The following is a 16,844-nucleotide window of genomic DNA, read 5'->3' on the forward strand; positions in this document are numbered from 1 at the left end:
ATCACCAGGTCGGTTTTAAAAACTATGATTTCAAATTCAACAAAGTCTGACTAGCTAGGAACACAACACTTAATTAATTACTTGTCCCACTCCCACCAAAACAAAAATAAATTCAATTTATGATAATGTAAATTAAATAAATACATGGCATGGTTGATTGACAAATTGCATGAGCTAAAGACAATCTGGTTGATGATTATTTCCCCACATGCCATAGAAAGATGAAAGCAGTCCAAAAGCATTGTCTCTTTGTAGCCTGAATTGTGGTGGCTCTGGCCTCTCTACATTTGCTCTCTATTGGCCTGCTGATGAGCTATGGCAAATAACTCTCTTTCCATGCCCACTTGTTCAGGCCATTTTTTCAACTCTCAATTAATGTACTTTTATTCCATGCCATCTACTTCTTATTTCACATCTGGCCATCCTGCAATTGTTCCAAAATCATATATTGTGATTTATTAATATACTTTAGAATGCACAAACTATTAGTATACTTATTACTTAGCATATGGGTCGGAATGGCTCAACTTGGCTTTGGCTTGGTATGGACTCCGGCTACTCTGAAATTTCACTCAAATTCAAACCAGTTTAGGCTGGCCCACAGCCTGGATGATACGGGGTTGGATTAACCCTTCTTCTGGCTGGCCTGGTCCACTTCCAACTGAAACACGGCCAGCTCACTGCTTGTACTGAGTACGAAATGCTAGCCCTTACCTTTGAGATATAGAAATAAAATCTGAGCCTGAGGAAGGGTGAAATAGATAAACAGTGAGGCACCTGTGAGTACAAGTACAACAATCAGCTCCTCAAATCACAATTGAGCAACGTACATTCAACTTGCAAGAAATTACAAAAAAAAAAAAAGGATTTTTGGACTGAAATCTGATTTGCAGCCCCCTCCTAGAGACTTGTAGCCCCTCCCCCCCTCCTAGTCTACTTAGATAACCCCAAAATTGCAAGAAAGAGACGACTTTTCAGTTTTCACCGCATGTTTACCTCCATCATCGACCCAGCTGAGATAACCATGAACCACTCAACCATCTCTTTCATTCTCCTTGGACCTTCTATACTGAGTTTGTAGCTTAGCTTCCCGTATTTTTCTCGGAAAATCAGCGTCTCGGGCACCACACTTACCTGAAAACCATCCATCGGTGTCAAGTTAGCGGTGTATGTTGGCATCCCATCCCCAACGTTAGGAATTCTTGGACGACTTTGACATCTGAAGATGAATCATTAGCGTTGAAGAAAGCGATGAAAGATGGGTAGTTGAGATCCAAAGATGGGTTTGAACAATTGAAATCAGAAGACCTTGTGATTATCTTGATTTGGTTCACGGTGTAGTTCATTGCGCACAGGAATCTCACGAAATCGTCTAATTTGCGTCATAAATGACAGATGAGGCCGGGATCCAGTGCCTTGTTCGGATTTATGTGGCCGTTTCCCATGGCTATAGGACTGGCTGCTTTGTCACCGTATCCAATATCTTTGATGGGGTTTACTGTGTTATCCAAGGAATCGGCCGTCGTCATCATGGCCGACCGTATGGCTGCCGGACTCCATTCGGGATGTGCCCCTTTTAGTAATGCTGCCACTCCTGCTGCGTGAGGACAAGACATGGACGTTCCAGATATGAGATTGAAGTTGCTGAACAGAATGTGTGATCCGGAGTCCCCCACAGGACTTGTTTGAGCCCACCCCACGATGCTAATACCAAGGAACAAGGTCCCATAAGCTCTAAGACGCCATGACAGCTTGGAGCTGTACTTGGCTACCCTTGGCGCTGGCTTTGTGCCAATAAGCCTTTTCCGGAATTCCAAACTTACTTTTACCCCCGAGTCAGAGACAGAGTTCCCCTGGATATAGTCCAGGCAGGGCATTGTTTGGCCATCCTGAGGGCTTAAAAACACTGCAGGAAACGAGCTCTGAATGAAGAATTCCAAGTTGGAGCTACTGGATAAGAAGATGGCTCCGGGTACTCTTGCAGAGCCAACGTAATCAACTTGATCACTTAGAGAATCATTCTTGTCCAAGGTACAGAGACGTCCCTGTAATTGAAACTCCATTCTCGAGAGTAACAATTCCATGAAACTCAGGATCCATAGTACCGGCAGTTACAGTTAGCAGCCACGGTGTTCCATTGTGTAGGGGTCCCTGCAGAGTAAGGCCCCTCATTTCCAGCCGATGAGGCAACAAAAATGCCCTTCTCAATGGCTGCAAAGCTGGCTATGGCCACGGGGTCAGCGTACAGAGGTAACCTGTCCAAGCCAAAAGACAAGGAAATAATTAATGTCAACACCGTCCAGAATTGCCTGCAGCCTGCAGGTCGATTGCAGCAATGATATCGGACAAGTAACCACCATCGTCCCAAAGGGCCTTATACATGGCGACGCACCTTCTACATAGTTCCCCGCAGCCGTAGAAGAACCACCGGTGTAACGAGTGGAGTTCATCGAGATGGTCAAATTGGGAGTGTTACCAATTAGACCTTTTTTAAAGAATAGAGCGCCGAAGCTGATTAGCTTCTTGTTGCACACCGAAGAACTGAAGTCAGTGCCGTTGACACATTCTCCTTTCTACTTTACATGAAAGCAGGAGAAAGGTTGTCTATTAGTGAGGAGCAAAATAGGAAGCAAAAGCATGCAGTCCCCACTTTATCTAAGAGTAAATTAAAGTAAAAAAGGGTGGTGCATATTTCAGGTCAGTTTGAGATGCAAAATCTGCAGTCAATGAGCATGGATGAAACGAAGTGCAAATTTTACATCAAGAGTGCAGATAATAGTTGCAATATACGAAAATATGCAAATCCGAACTGATTGCGAAATTCGCACTCATTCAGATTTGAACTGTAAAAAACAGAGCTGCATGGAATTCTTGCACCTTTCTTCTAAGTCTTGGAATGGACCAAAACCTGTGGTATGGTGGGTTAATTCTGTCATCTTCACTGCTCCACTGAGTTCGTCCCTGCACTCGTAGATCTGGAATTCCAAGTGGTCAATAATGGTCCATACCAAAACTTAATTCATCATTTCTTTCTTCAAATGATTTGACCAACACAACAACCACTATTGTATCAGCATTGTTATAGCCATTGCTGCTTGACGCTGATAGCCTCGTAACTCGTATACCATCACCATTACCATACACATTGCAGCAGGGTATATCCATGTCTCTTGGTTTTTTTCATCCTATCCAAAGATGTCTCTTAAAATTGCCTTCCAACACTCTATATTTCCAATACTTTGAACCTTTGATTGCACCCAACAATTATAAAGCACCATTTCGTTTCGATCAATTTGAATTTAGATGGCAAGTAATATCAACTAATTTTGGATTCCGTCAAAATGGGCATATACACTACTTAAATTACCTGTGAAATTACATCTGACATTTCTTGGCTTTGCTACTTGTCACACTGCAATGATGTTTGAATAATACAGAACTCTACATCTTAGCTTTGCAGCGGAAAACAAAGAAGAAAAGGGAATGGGGAAAAAAGAGTAATGCCTAGTAACCATAAACAATGAGCATTGCCATTTCTCGTGGTCTGGATGCAATTTCTGTAATAATCTTGAGTTCCTTCACATTCTTAAACAAGCTTTTACTCGATAAATATGAACACTATGCATACCTATGACTTGGAGGCAGTTTCATCCCTTTGTCCAGGATATATTTTTTACTCTTAAATATAATATACTAGTCGATGAATGACCCATCAATGTGGCTCAAGCAGGAGATTTAGATATGGTGCAATCCCACATTATCTTAGAGAGAGGAAATGCCAGGAGGTGATTATGGTGAACCAGTTTCAATTAAAACGCTCCTGCTTCAGTAGGATCTGGATGTACTTGAAGAAGGAAGACACCTCGCATCTCCACTGTGAAAGATTACCTCGTTCCCTTGCACTTTCCCCTTACTCATCCTTCCCCCACTTTCATCACCTTCACATTCTCCATCTTCCACAGTTTGCACACGATCACTATGCATTGGGTCCAAACTATCATATAGCAGCCTCAGAACCTGTTTAATTGAAGGTCTCACTCTTCCTTCCCTTGGTGTGCACCATCTCACAATTGTAACCAAGGTTTGAAGTTGCTCCAAGTCAAAGGAATCCCCTATTGCGGGATCCACTAATTCAGGTAGTCTTGATTCTGTTGCCATGAATTGCTGAGACCATTCAACAAGATTTCTGTTGTCTTGTATGGCTCGCCTGGCAGTTACCAGTTCCAATAACAGTACTCCGTAACTGTATATATCACTCTTCTCAGTCAGCTCCTGAGTAACAACATATTCAGGATCCATATAACCTGAAGTCATCCAATAGGCATTCTTTTAGAACATTTAAAAATAAATAAATAGCATGTCTGGTTTGTCATGGATCATCACTTACCTGGAGTTCCACAGATATCAGTGTTCACTGGTTCAAAGTTAATTGAGCCAGTTTTTGAAGCATGTGCAAGGCCAAAATCTGACACCTGGAAGAGAAAAAGGAAAAATAAAGAACAAATTGTGCTACAAATACTCAAGGTTTAGTGAAAATTTACAAACTTGCCTCCAGCTAACCAGATAGATTACCTTTGCAATAAAGTTTTCATCCAGTAGGATATTGCTAGACTTGATATCTCTATGACAGAGAGGAGGATCACAATAAAAATGGAGATACTCCTGCACAAGGAAAGACAGATGGGGGCTCCACCATGGAAAAGCAAGTATGAAAACAATTTTAAATGGACTTACACCCAAAAGATCCTAATTACTGAAATTGGATTATGTGGTCCAAATGAAAAGTCTCATAAATTACCAGAGCATTGGCAACATCAATGGCAATCTGGATTCTAGTCAGCCAACTCAGTGGAGTTTTCCCAGTAGCTGAAGAAATGCATGTTAATCAGGTAATTAGTAATTATAGGACAACATTTAACACAAGTGAACCAAGGAAAAAATCCGGAGTCACATAGTTGCTTACAATGAAGATGATCCTTTAAGCTTCCATTTTCCATGTACTCATATATCAGAAACCTGCCCATCAAGAGGCAAAAATTGTTAGCTTTTACATGAGTATGAGATTGCAAGAAACACAACTAATACGAATTGAATACCTCTCATGTTTTTCAACACAAAATCCCCTTAGAGAAACAAGATGGCGATGGTGCAATCTTCCAAGAAGTTCCATCTCCCGGCAGAATTCATCCTCCCCTTGCTCGGAAACTTTGTTCATCCGCTTCACAGCGGCAACAAAACCATCACTAAATTGAGCCTTGTAGACAGTTCCAAACCCCCCTTGTCCAATGGTGGTGCTGAAATTGTATGTGGCCCTCTTTGTTTCCTTATAGCTGAATTTCTGAAACGTAGATGGCCCTGCATTAACACGAAACTATGTCCTGTATATCTAAATCATTGTGAACCAATATGGAATTAGAGAATCCAAATGAAGTTACCATCCTGACATTTCTGAATTGGTTGAGGAGGGAAAACTTTCAAACAAGTCTTATCAGGATTCTCAGAATCCCCTAGCTCTCTGCTTTTCCTATGGATGAGAAATATCAAAATTATCAGCAGAAAAACAGAAACTGCTGTGACTGCAATGCCAACACGTATTACTGTGAGGTGGTAAGGATGGTGATGTTCTTCAGAAGGTATTCCTACTAAAAGCTGGCTAGGGCTAGCATCAGGCAATGAACTTGGAGAAGCCCTGGGTGTAAGCGAAGGTGAGGATGGATCTGAAGCAACCACTGTAAATGCAACAGAACCATTACAATTGTTCCAAGGACATTGATCCAAAGAATAGTTATACATAGAATAACTGATAGTATCATCAAAGAAAACTCATTGAAATAAAAGAGAAGGAAACAGAAACTGAAAGGAAAAGAACAAAGCAAATAAGAAAAACAATATCTGGGCATTCTAAAGTCTAAATTTCATAATTTTATGTTAACAAATTCCAAAATGTAAATTATAAAGTAGCATTTCAGGAGTAAAAATCGCAATAAAAATGTTCCAATTGGCATTTTATTATCACTTACCAAATAATGCTTGGAAAACCCAGATGTGACTCAACCAAGTTGAATGATTTTTTATTCATTCAACTTGGTAAAGCAAATGGATGGAAAGATAAGACACATCATGAAACAAAACAGATAGAGCACAAGTTCTTTTGCATTGTGATGATGGTGTTTATGGGTATGAGTCCTACCAAATTCTACAAATACTAAATGACTGATAAAGCAAACCCTTGTTTCATTTAGGAAAGCATATCAATCAACCTCAACCACTGTAGAAATTCAAAACCTTCACAAATTGCTGACTGAAAGAGTGCCAAAATCTTAAACCGTAAGGTGATTAACACACTTCTCTTCAAGGAACTAGAGCTGGGCAAAGTTATCATGCATGCAAAGTAGCAGAAAAAACATTGTATAAAAAAGTAACAGAAAAACTTGATCAGCCAATAAATGGGATGGCAAGAGAAGGGGTCGAGAGTGCTGAGTTGTAGCTGGGTTGTACTAAATGGCTGCTGGCCCCATGGGAGAAGTATTATGCTTATTGTGTATGTTTTCGTGCAGGGTGTATATTCAAGTACCTATTGGATTTATGGCTGTCTCTTTGATTCTTAATATTGTTATTAATAAAGCTTTTTTTTATAAAAAATGCCTTAATAGTGAATAATTTCTTTTCATGTACCTACCGGATGTATGGATATCTCTTGTTTCTTAGTCCATTCATTAATAAAGCTAATATTTCTTGCTGATCAACAAATTTTGCTTTATTAGTAGAAAATTTTCTTGTTTGTCCAAACTCCAAATTATGTTAGATTTTTCTGTAATACAAAGAAAATTTTTGAGAGAAAGTATAGAATTTCACTAAACAAGAACCCTTGTAATACAAAGAACAATGCCTGACTCATCTTTGCTTGTGACTTGCTGTCTTTTTATGGGGGGTTGGGCAGGTCAAGCCTGAGTTCTGGGTTTTCCAACTATCTATCAAATATCCATATCCTACTAATATGGAATAAGCTAGACAATGATGATGATAACGAATACACAGGCCAAGAAGCATCACTTAACATTTGTAGAATACAGGAAGCAAAGCAACCGGGTAAAACCAATATTAACAATGCATACAGTTGTAGGAATAAAATGATAAATCATAAACAATTTAGTGTTACAACCAGAAGTTATATGGATCAAAATAGTAGAAACCATAACGCATACAATTTGTTTCTGCAGCCATCAGCGTTAGGAATATCAAAGCTGCATGTAAAAACGACAAAAATATGCTTCTTCTTTTTTATTCTTCTACCAATTCGTGGCTAAATTCTTTCAACCGATTTAAACATCACAGCATACACATAGATTCAAGTTTTAGGTCCCTTTATATGTAGGTAATTTTTTTCATTAACTAATAATAGAATCATCTGTGGCAGCTTTCACAACTGAGAAGAAGGGGAGAGAGGGAGGGATGGCTAAATCCATTGTAAGCCCCATAAAAGTCATCAAATTACCACATGGAACCCATAACATTCATCAAAGACCCTTTTGGTTGTATAGATAGATGGGGGGAGGGATGGGAAGAATAGAAGACCAACCTGAATCCCTTGCAAGCCCCATAAAATTCAGAAAATTACCACATGGAACCCATAACGATTTTTAGAGATGGCAATTTGACCCCTCCCCATGGGGCCCTGCCCCGTCCTGGTCGGGGTGGATTTTTTTACCACTGGTCACAGTTCGGGGAAACCCGAAACTCTGGGGGTTGGGGACAGGGCAGGGACCCCACCCCAACTATAATATATTACATAATATAAAACTGTTAATATATGTTATATTATATTATACTATAATATATTACATAATATAAAATAGTTCTAGCCTTCTAGGTAGGTTTAACAAAATAAAAAAAAAATAAAGTTGTAAGTATACAAGTAGGAATGACCAGGGCAGGGTGGAGCAAATTCGGGGATCCCCGTTCCCCATGGGGACGGGGATGGGGTTAGGATTTCTAGCCCCGCCTGGGTTTGGGCCGGGGCATTTAAGTTCGGGGTCAGGGACGAGGCAGGAAAAACCCGGCCCTGCCCCTCCCCATTGCCATTCCTAACATTTTTTAACAGTCCTCAAAGTCCTTTATGTTTTTTTCTTTTCTAATAATCTTTTCTTTTTCCCTTCAGAAATTCTACTCAGTGATGGAAGAAAAAAGCTCCTGTGTTATTGAGATATTCTATTTAAAAACTCTCTGGTGTTGTATAGTGGGAAATAATTAGCGTTTTACAAGATCTTCCCTGGTCCAGCATTTGCACCTCAATTCAGCATCAATCACATTGAATCAATTGACTAAACTAATCAAGCTTCACAAACATTTAGTAAAATAAGTAATTGAAACTTGACAAAACAACTTATAACCCTGTATCAATCTATGGGAATAATAAAATAGAGTCAATTGAAACTTGACAAAAACACTTAAAGAGATGATTGGTAGATTCTCCTCCATTTAGATTCACAAACATTTAGTAAAACAAGTTATTAGAGAAATGAACATTTAACTTGTCAAAATGGGGCAGAAAACAAACTTTCACCGTCCAATCGATGGAAATAATAGCTGAAAAATTCCCACTTTAAGAAGCAACAAACACAGAAAAGAAAAAGTGATGAAAAATTGTTTGAACACCAAAGCAATCTAAAATTTATTATTTTTAATAAACTTTTTAACCCATGTAAATTCCAAGACATCATCATGAGCAGAATATACCTGGATGAACATTAAGCCCTTGGACACCAAAGAAACAGGTTGCTATTTCAAAAGTAGACACATTATCACGCTGGCTTGCAAGAGCAGCAAAAGTTGCATCTCGGCAAGTACTCAATGTCATATTATCTTCAGCTCCTATAAGGTGGTGAAGGTACAAAATGCTAGCATTCATACATCTCCTGCAACTACTTTCCTCTGAAAGTGGTAACTTGCAGTTCTCTGTGACATCCTCAAAGTTTGGAGATTCTAGCATCTGCATGACAGTTATTCGGCCCATGCACTCATAAGTGACTGGGATTTTTGTACCAAGTGCACAGAAGACTGTTGCATTTGATGGAACCCCATATAGTTCCAGGGTCTCTGATATGGAGTGGAGGCAGATGTCAGACAATCCTGAAGGAACCCCAAGGTTGCTTGACATGTTAGCATAGCGAGCAACAGAAACTGCCACAAAAGCATTGATATAACGGCAACACTTTCCTCTGTCACCTTTGTTGGAGCAAGTGGAGGATAGCAGCGTTAAATTTGACCCACTCAAATCAAGTGGACAATCTGCAAGAACATCAGGAAAAAGAACTTGTAAGATGGTCATGTACTTAACTGTATTACAGTCAATTGATGTCACAAACTATCATGCAAATAACTATTGCAATAAAGAGATAATTCCTGAATGGATAAATTGATGAATGTTACTTGCTGCACCAAAAGTTCATTTTTTTTCTTAATTTGGCCAGATCAGGGGGATGAAATCACATGGAAGGAAGAGCTTAGATGAATGTCCATGGTGCATTCCATCAATATGGCCTTAGCAAGCGGGGCATCAAAGGCAGTTGAGACTGATTATGTGTGGGGTTTTCATGTTCCTGCTAGGTCAAGGGGTTCATGAACACATTGATAAGGTTCCCACTATCAATCACTTAAATAATAGAGGTCTCCCCACTCACAGAAGATGTTTGATGTGCAACAAGAAGGAAAAGCCAGTGAATCATCTTTCCCTTGAATCAGTAAATGTCCAATCTCTTCTACATTATGGAAATTCTATTTTATTTTTTCATACGAATTGGGTTAGATTCAGCTTCTTTAAATCTGTGCTCTGTTCCAGGAACCCTTGCTCTCTAGGAAGTAGGGGAAATGTTCAGCTCAGGCAGCCTTAGTCCCCAGCAAAATCTGCTAATGAGTTAGATGACCCTTGCACCCATCTGAACAAGATGTTCAAGTCATTTAAAAGTATCTTACCTCCCAAGTGAAGTGCAATTAGATGCCAAGGTACTGATTGCATGCCTTCATCCAATCTATAATTACTTGAGAATCTCCTTCCACTACTACCTTGTTATGTCCTGGTGAACAACCTAGCCAAAGTTCATCTAAGTCTAGATGGGATCTGAAATATCTATCTATGACAACGATAAGAAATCATCCATAAATGTCCAGATCCCACTTTTAAAAGATATTATTTATTTGGCCTGCTTAAAATCCTTGAAAGCATATGCCCAAAAGAAAGCAGATGTTATAGCTCTCTTTCACAAACTCCAATTGATTAATGTGCAATCATTCTTCTCCACCCAATTTTTTTTTTTTTTTTGATCAATCTTCTCCACCCAAATATTAAGCATATTTTTCTGGTTTATAGTCCTTAGAGAGGAAAAAGAACTACCTTCAGAGGGCTTCTAGTGCTTCAAATAAGCTTTATCATTGGAGTGAACTCAGAGAGAAAGGCTACAAGGGAAATCAAACCATGAAATCTAGATTGTTTGAGACAGCTTTTCCTCCCTTGCACAAGGAGTAACCATGTGAGGTCCAGTGGGGGTGTTAAGCAAAGCTATAGTATGGACTGTGTAGACAAGTGGAATGCCAGTATCTTCTTAAACAAGAACTGTTCAGTGGGTGCATTGATTGATCTTATTACCATTAGGGTGGCTCATTGTAAACTCAAAAAGGAATTCAGAGCCTTTTCTAATGATGATATAGTTAGATCCTTAAAGTCTGGTGGGGCTAGATTGTCAACTCAAAAGGTTACACCGCAAGTATGGACCATGGAGTGTTCAAGATGAATTTTGATATCCACTCAATAGGGAACCTAAGAGCCTGAAGAGTCAAGATAGGTAGATAATCATGGTGTTATATGGCTCCATTGGCCAAAAATATTTGAAGGGAAGAAGTTATTCAGCAATATGGGCATTCGCTTTATTTTACAGTTTGAGATAGTCCACCATTAAGACATTGCCCTGGTAGCCACCCAAATGGAGCAATCTTCAATGGAACCAAAGTTTGTGACAACCTAACCAATGTAAATCCGAATTTCCCACCCCCAAAACCATAAAGTCAATAGATGTATGCAAAAACACCCTTTCCGCCTCATCTTTGTGATTTTGTTCTCATTGTCAGCAATATCAACTTCCTCCCTTGAGCAATTTCTCACCAGAGATTTTTTTCGTTTCTCTTGCTATAAGGATTGCATTTCACAAAGAGATGTGAGTACTCTCACCAATACGCATGGAAAAAAATAAAATGACCAGATATGGAACTTGAAAATTACACTCAATGCCTATAATTTTTCAAGAAAATAGGGAGCAGGGAACACTAAGGGGGGGTTCTACAGCCTGAATTGTTTTTCTTGTTGCCAGTTCCAAAAACAAATCAAAACCATATTGTTTGAAAACAGATTGTTTCTTAAAATAAAAACACAAAAACATGTTCTCAGGGGTGTGTGTGTTTTCTGCTTTCAAAACTGAAACCAAAAATATGTTCTTGAATCTGGCTGGAAGGCATGTTTCGTCTGATTATTCAACATCATGTTCCATAAATCGTATAATTTTTATACTAGAAATTTTGTTTTTGTTTTAAAAACCAACATTTTGTTGGTTTCAAAAACATGTAATGTTCTTTGAAACAAAACATATTGTTTTTCCCTTTGAAAACAAAACTAGAGTTCAAGAACATTTTTTTTTCTGATGTGACAATTCCAAAAACAAATGAAAACAAAATTACTCATGTTGTAGAACGCCCCCTAAAATGTGCATATTTTATCTTCCAATAATAACTAAGGCTCTCAAGGGACAAAGAATTCAATTCCTCTTCTGAGATGTAGCTTATTAACGTTTTGTTTTGAAGGTGTCACTAACATTATCAGTGGCTTAGAGATTGAGTAACTAGCAGCCAACCGATAAGAAATTGGAGACCAAACAGAGTGATGCTTCATCAAAGCCAAAAATACAGAAACAGTAAAAGAACAAATTCGCTAAAACCACAAAAACCAAATCAGAGACTCAATAAATTACATTTCCTGTGACCCAAAATGAGAAAAGAAGATGCATTCAGAAGTGTCCATAAATACATAAAACCAAAAAACAAAACAGGGGGAAAAGTTGAACAGTGTAACAATTAGTTTTATTACTAATATGCAATCAAACCCAAGAATTCATCATTTGGCATTTCGGCTAGAAAACCAGTACCATAAATCCAAGATGTGATTAAAAGATATAAGTGGCCTTTAAGCACACGAACAAGAACAATTGAAGTACAGTTGGGAGAGTACGCTTCTACCTTTTTTTTTTTTTTTTGCCTTACTGCCACTAAAGGCGTGAGAACAAAGTAAAAGCTTAAAAGGAAGAGAAAAAGGACTTACTTCCCATCACCTTCAGCCGCATTTCAAGAAAAACCAGTATACATACAACCACGGCCACTCCGGACGCCAACATATCTGAGACGGCAGGAAGACCTCGCCAGTCGCCACCTCAGTCTGGGATGAACGAGGTGTGGCCGAGAGGGAGAAAGAGAAGCCCTTCTGAGTTCTGAGCGTGGAAAAGGGGAAAGGGGACCGAACTTGAGAAGGTATGTAAGTGGGACCAGATGCACTGACGAGACCGTCCCTGAGTTTTGAAGCTGCAGCTGCAGGGAACAAAATGAACAAATTAAAAAAACAAAAAATAAAGGAAATTATCTAATCCCACCGTCACTTTTCAACATTTCTCTTAAATTCATTGCAACTTTTTAAACTCTCTAAAATTCATCATGTCAGAAATTTTTTATTTTCCAAAACTCATATTCCCTTAGTGCACTGTTAATGTTTCTTAATAGAGTGTCTATATCAGCATAAATAATAATTTTCATAATCAAATTACCCTTGAATGTGAGTTACAGGAAATATGGCCTTTTTCAATTTTCAATTTTTTTTGTTTTTCTTGATTTTTAGTGTTTTGTTATAATTTTCAATGTTTCTTATAATTTTTGTTTTTTTTACATTCTTCTATTTTCTACAATCTATACATTTCCCTGTATTTTTTTTATTTATTTGCAATTTGTGTTTTCTATAATCTTTTGTGTCTTTTCTACAATTTTTATTTTCTGATTTTGTTTTTCAATTTCTATATTTTCTATAATTTGAAAATCATTTTTTATTTTGTTTGCAATCTTTATAATTTTTTTATATTTTTTGTAATTTCTATGTTTCTATGTATTTTATATTTGAAAATATTTTTTTGAACTTTTCCTTTTTCATGTCTAAATATTAAAATGATAATATATTAACACCCGTTAATTTATTTTGTATATATTTTATATTTTTGTATGAAGGTTAAAATGGTAATATATTAACACCCGTTAGTTTGTTTAACGTTAAGCTAGTGACATGATGAGTTTTAGGCATTTTGAAAAGTTGTGGTGAGTTTAAGAAAAATGTTGAAAACCCATGATGAGTTTTAGATAATTTCCCAAAAATAAAGGGGAACATGAGTGAGTGTTCAGCCCACAGTGCCCCACCATACAATTGGAGTAGGTGTCAGCTCCGAGAAAAGTAAGGCCTTACCTAATGGTTTGTTTGGTTGCTGAGAAATAATAGGATGAGAAAGGAAATTTTTATTTTCTCATTTTTGGCCATTATGTTTGTTTGCTAAGAGAAGAACCTGAGCTCCTTATTTGCTAAGCAGAAAACCTTACCAATCAACTGGTTGGCACCTTCAAGAGGCATTATTTATTTTAACATAATATAAATCGGCAAAATATGAATTCATTAGATCTATAATGAAAATTATTCTCAATTATATAATAACTACAAAAATTGTCCCTTATTTTGTGAATATTTATTTGAAATATTTCCTAATTACTAATTAGTCGATCTGGGCCGTGCCGCATTCTTCTTCTTTTATGTTTTTGGATAAAATAATGAATAAGAATACTTCATCATTGATCAAATTATAAATAACCTTTAAATGAGCAACTTGCCCATCATATCTTAATTTTAACGACCCCCGGGATCTCAACCCCTCGTAAAGGTAACACATTTTGCAACCCATTTTTTTGGTAGGCAGGGAAAAAACCTACGATCAGCGAGGGGAGTACTTTCCTATGAATTACTAAAACAAGTATATAACAATTCAATTAAGCCTCGTTATTTTAGAATTTTACAACATATCCGAGTAAGTGTATTTATTCATGTTTTGTTTATTTTCAAGTAATTAATATAATTACTTTTTACTCATAAAAAACTAATGTTAAAATAGGTGAATTTGTCCTATTATATTTTATAATTTTTTTTCCAATGAATAAATTTTATTCCAATAATACTCTTTTTACCAATAGAGCCTAATAGTTAATGTAAAAAAAAAAATACTATAAAATTGATCAATGAGAAAGAGGTACCCACCAACTTTCCTCCCTCCCCCTATTTACCATAAACAAACAGGGCTAAGGGAATAAATCTTCGAAGTGTCTCAGGTTTGTTAACCAATCAGCCACAGAATTGACCTCTCTGCATACAAATATGAAAGTTATTGTCAACTCAAATCTCCTACAAAAATCTTAACATTCTTCAATAATGGGTTTCGTGTTCTACAGGGTTTGGGGAATTTTGATGACCACTCAAACATGAAATTTTGTACTTATCTTTAATGCTTCTAATGGATTAACGCTGCCCATCCCTATGATAGATTTATCAGCATCCTCCAATATTCTTGCATGTCAGGAAGAAAACCCTTTCTTTGCAATCCCGATCTACAATACCAACATGATGGGAACCTTTCCTTCTACGCCCCATTTGCACTTTATAAAAAGGCACACTTGCTCAATAAGAACACATTAGGTGCACAAAAATGAAATAGTTTAATTTTGGGAAATTCCCAATTAGTATTCTGTATTTTGAGCCTAGTGTCATCTTGGTCCCCGAACTTTAAAATGCGATAATTCAGTACTTGAACTTTCGAAACATGTCCAATCCAGTACTTATCGTTAATGAGCTATTAACCAGCCGTTAAGTGGCATTTGGAAAAGACATAAATGCTTTTTGAGTGTCATCTATTCAAGAAAGTCGGGGTTATGTCTCTATAGGTATTTTGGTGATCCTAACTTTCTTGAAAGGATTTGGGACTGCTAATTTTGTTGTCAACATTTTGGATGGTTTATAAAGAAAATTCGATGACACTCCAAGGGCATTTGTGTCTTTTTCAAATACTACTTAATGGCTAGTTAACAACTAGTTAATGGTAGATACTAAATTGACACGTTTAAAAGTTTGGGTATTGGATTGTCTCATTTTAAAGTTCAGGAACCAAAATGACACTAGGCCCAAAGTATAGGGTGCTAATTGGGAATTTTCCCTTTAATTTTCTGCCCCAAACCAACTTCTATGGTGATAAATACCATATAATTGTTTATCAGTTTTTAGGGTATGAACTTTAAATGCAGAAAATTGTTTCAATGTGAAGTCAACCTAATTAATTTTCTGCCGAAAGAATGCTTTTAGAGGATCAGAATAGAAATAGTGATCCAAGAAAATGGCCTAGTTCAATGAAAAAAAAAATAGCAATGGAAAGAACTTTGGGTTGAGCCAAAATAAGGATGTTTCTGTAGAAATGTTGTTGGAATGCTTGTGAAAACTTGTTTAAATTTTATTTTTTATTTTATATCCCATTTAGGCCCATTCTTTTTTCAGGAAGTTATTTATCTAGGTAAATGCACCAACTTAGGTAAGTGTTTCATGACTGTTTTAGTCATAAAAAAAATCATTATTTAAAGGGAGAATTTTGTCCCATTCAAGTGTTGGTAACTTTTTCCCAAGTAAGAAAATTAATTACCCACATGGAGATGTGTTTTACCTATCTCGATAAGTGATACCCAAAAAAATAAAATTTTCATAAACCCCACATAAATCTGAAAAACGAACATGAATATCTTAGTTAGTGGGAACCAAACTTCTATTGACCAATTTTACCCTCTCTCAAAATCTTAAAAACAAAGGGCCATTATCATAATGACACTGAATATACATTCTCCATGGTTTCAGCTTTCACCTTGTTTAGTTTTTGGATTGACTGGTGTGAAGGCAACAAAGATAGGATAAGAAAGATGAAATTCTTATATTTATAGCCCTGCAGCTTTTGGGGAATATGGAGATGTAGAAATAGGTACATATATGAAAAGTCTAACCACCCTAGCATGTCCCTATTTGTGTGATCGACTAACCGTGACGTAGAGGGAGAGGAGTTTGATTTCCCGACCAGAAAGGCAGCCTTCCTTGTTTGATTCTGAAGATGTGCATACTTATCTTTTGTCAACAGAAACAGGTAGAGTTGGTTTTGGTGTTATATTAATTAAGAATAATATAAAGAGACCATTGGGGAGGGGGGCGTTAATTTGGATTGTGTTAAAAAGATATGTAAACAAATTAAGTATTCCATGAGTTGGGTTAAAAATTTTTAATTTGGATTGTCTTGGGTGGATTGAAAAAATTTTAAGATGAGACTCAGATATACCTTGATAAAACAAAGTGTTTTTAATCAAAATTACCTTATATACTATTTAACGATAACATATAACAAAAATTATAGAAAACCAGTATATATATTATTAATCACATAATTGGTATAATGAGGACACTTAACTCAGAACCAGAATTGATATAATTGGTTGAAAGCCACTTTAATGACTTTATTCAAGGCTTTAAGAAATGCCCTTATTTATACATACACTTTTAAAAATTTTAATATTTTCACCGGTTCCTTCCACCATTTCTTCTTCTCATCTTTTTTCTCTATGGGCATTGGTGGCTGCTTGGTAGATGGGCGGCTTAGCTTGACTTTAGGGTAAATCCATGTATTTTATATTATTTTATATGT

General features: G+C 37.0%; 1 protein-coding gene and 1 pseudogene across 3 annotated transcripts; both read right to left on the bottom strand.

Moving 5' to 3' along the window:
- Nucleotides 1–852: 852 nt before the first annotated feature.
- LOC148850363 (subtilisin-like protease SBT3) lies at nucleotides 853–3,165 on the bottom strand (annotated as a pseudogene). Its single transcript, XR_016099108.1, has 3 exons — nucleotides 3,053–3,165; nucleotides 2,878–2,989; nucleotides 853–2,573 (listed from the first exon to the last, which is right to left on the bottom strand). The product of XR_016099108.1 is annotated as a subtilisin-like protease SBT3 (transcript).
- Nucleotides 3,166–3,311: 146 nt separating this feature from the next.
- On the bottom strand, nucleotides 3,312–12,667 carry LOC148850364 (putative receptor-like protein kinase At1g49730). 2 transcript variants are annotated; one of them, XM_088942794.1, is made up of 9 exons: nucleotides 12,362–12,667; nucleotides 8,737–9,288; nucleotides 5,436–5,729; nucleotides 5,097–5,355; nucleotides 4,964–5,016; nucleotides 4,799–4,866; nucleotides 4,573–4,662; nucleotides 4,388–4,472; nucleotides 3,312–4,304 (listed from the first exon to the last, which is right to left on the bottom strand). In XM_088942794.1, the coding sequence occupies exons 1-9, from the start codon at nucleotides 12,432–12,434 to the stop codon at nucleotides 3,826–3,828; spliced, it is 1,953 nt and encodes a 650-aa protein (XP_088798920.1). In that variant the 5' UTR covers nucleotides 12,435–12,667; the 3' UTR covers nucleotides 3,312–3,825. The 2 variants fall into 2 exon arrangements, with proteins under 2 accessions (XP_088798920.1, XP_088798919.1); XM_088942793.1 differs by having other exon boundaries at nucleotides 5,445–5,729; nucleotides 12,362–12,579.
- Between the last annotated feature and the right edge of the window lie 4,177 nt (nucleotides 12,668–16,844).

Source organism: Nelumbo lutea, chromosome 5, assembly GCF_056320005.1.
Source record: "Nelumbo lutea isolate HS-2025 chromosome 5, American lotus-T2T, whole genome shotgun sequence".
Taxonomy (NCBI): Eukaryota; Viridiplantae; Streptophyta; class Magnoliopsida; order Proteales; family Nelumbonaceae; genus Nelumbo; species Nelumbo lutea.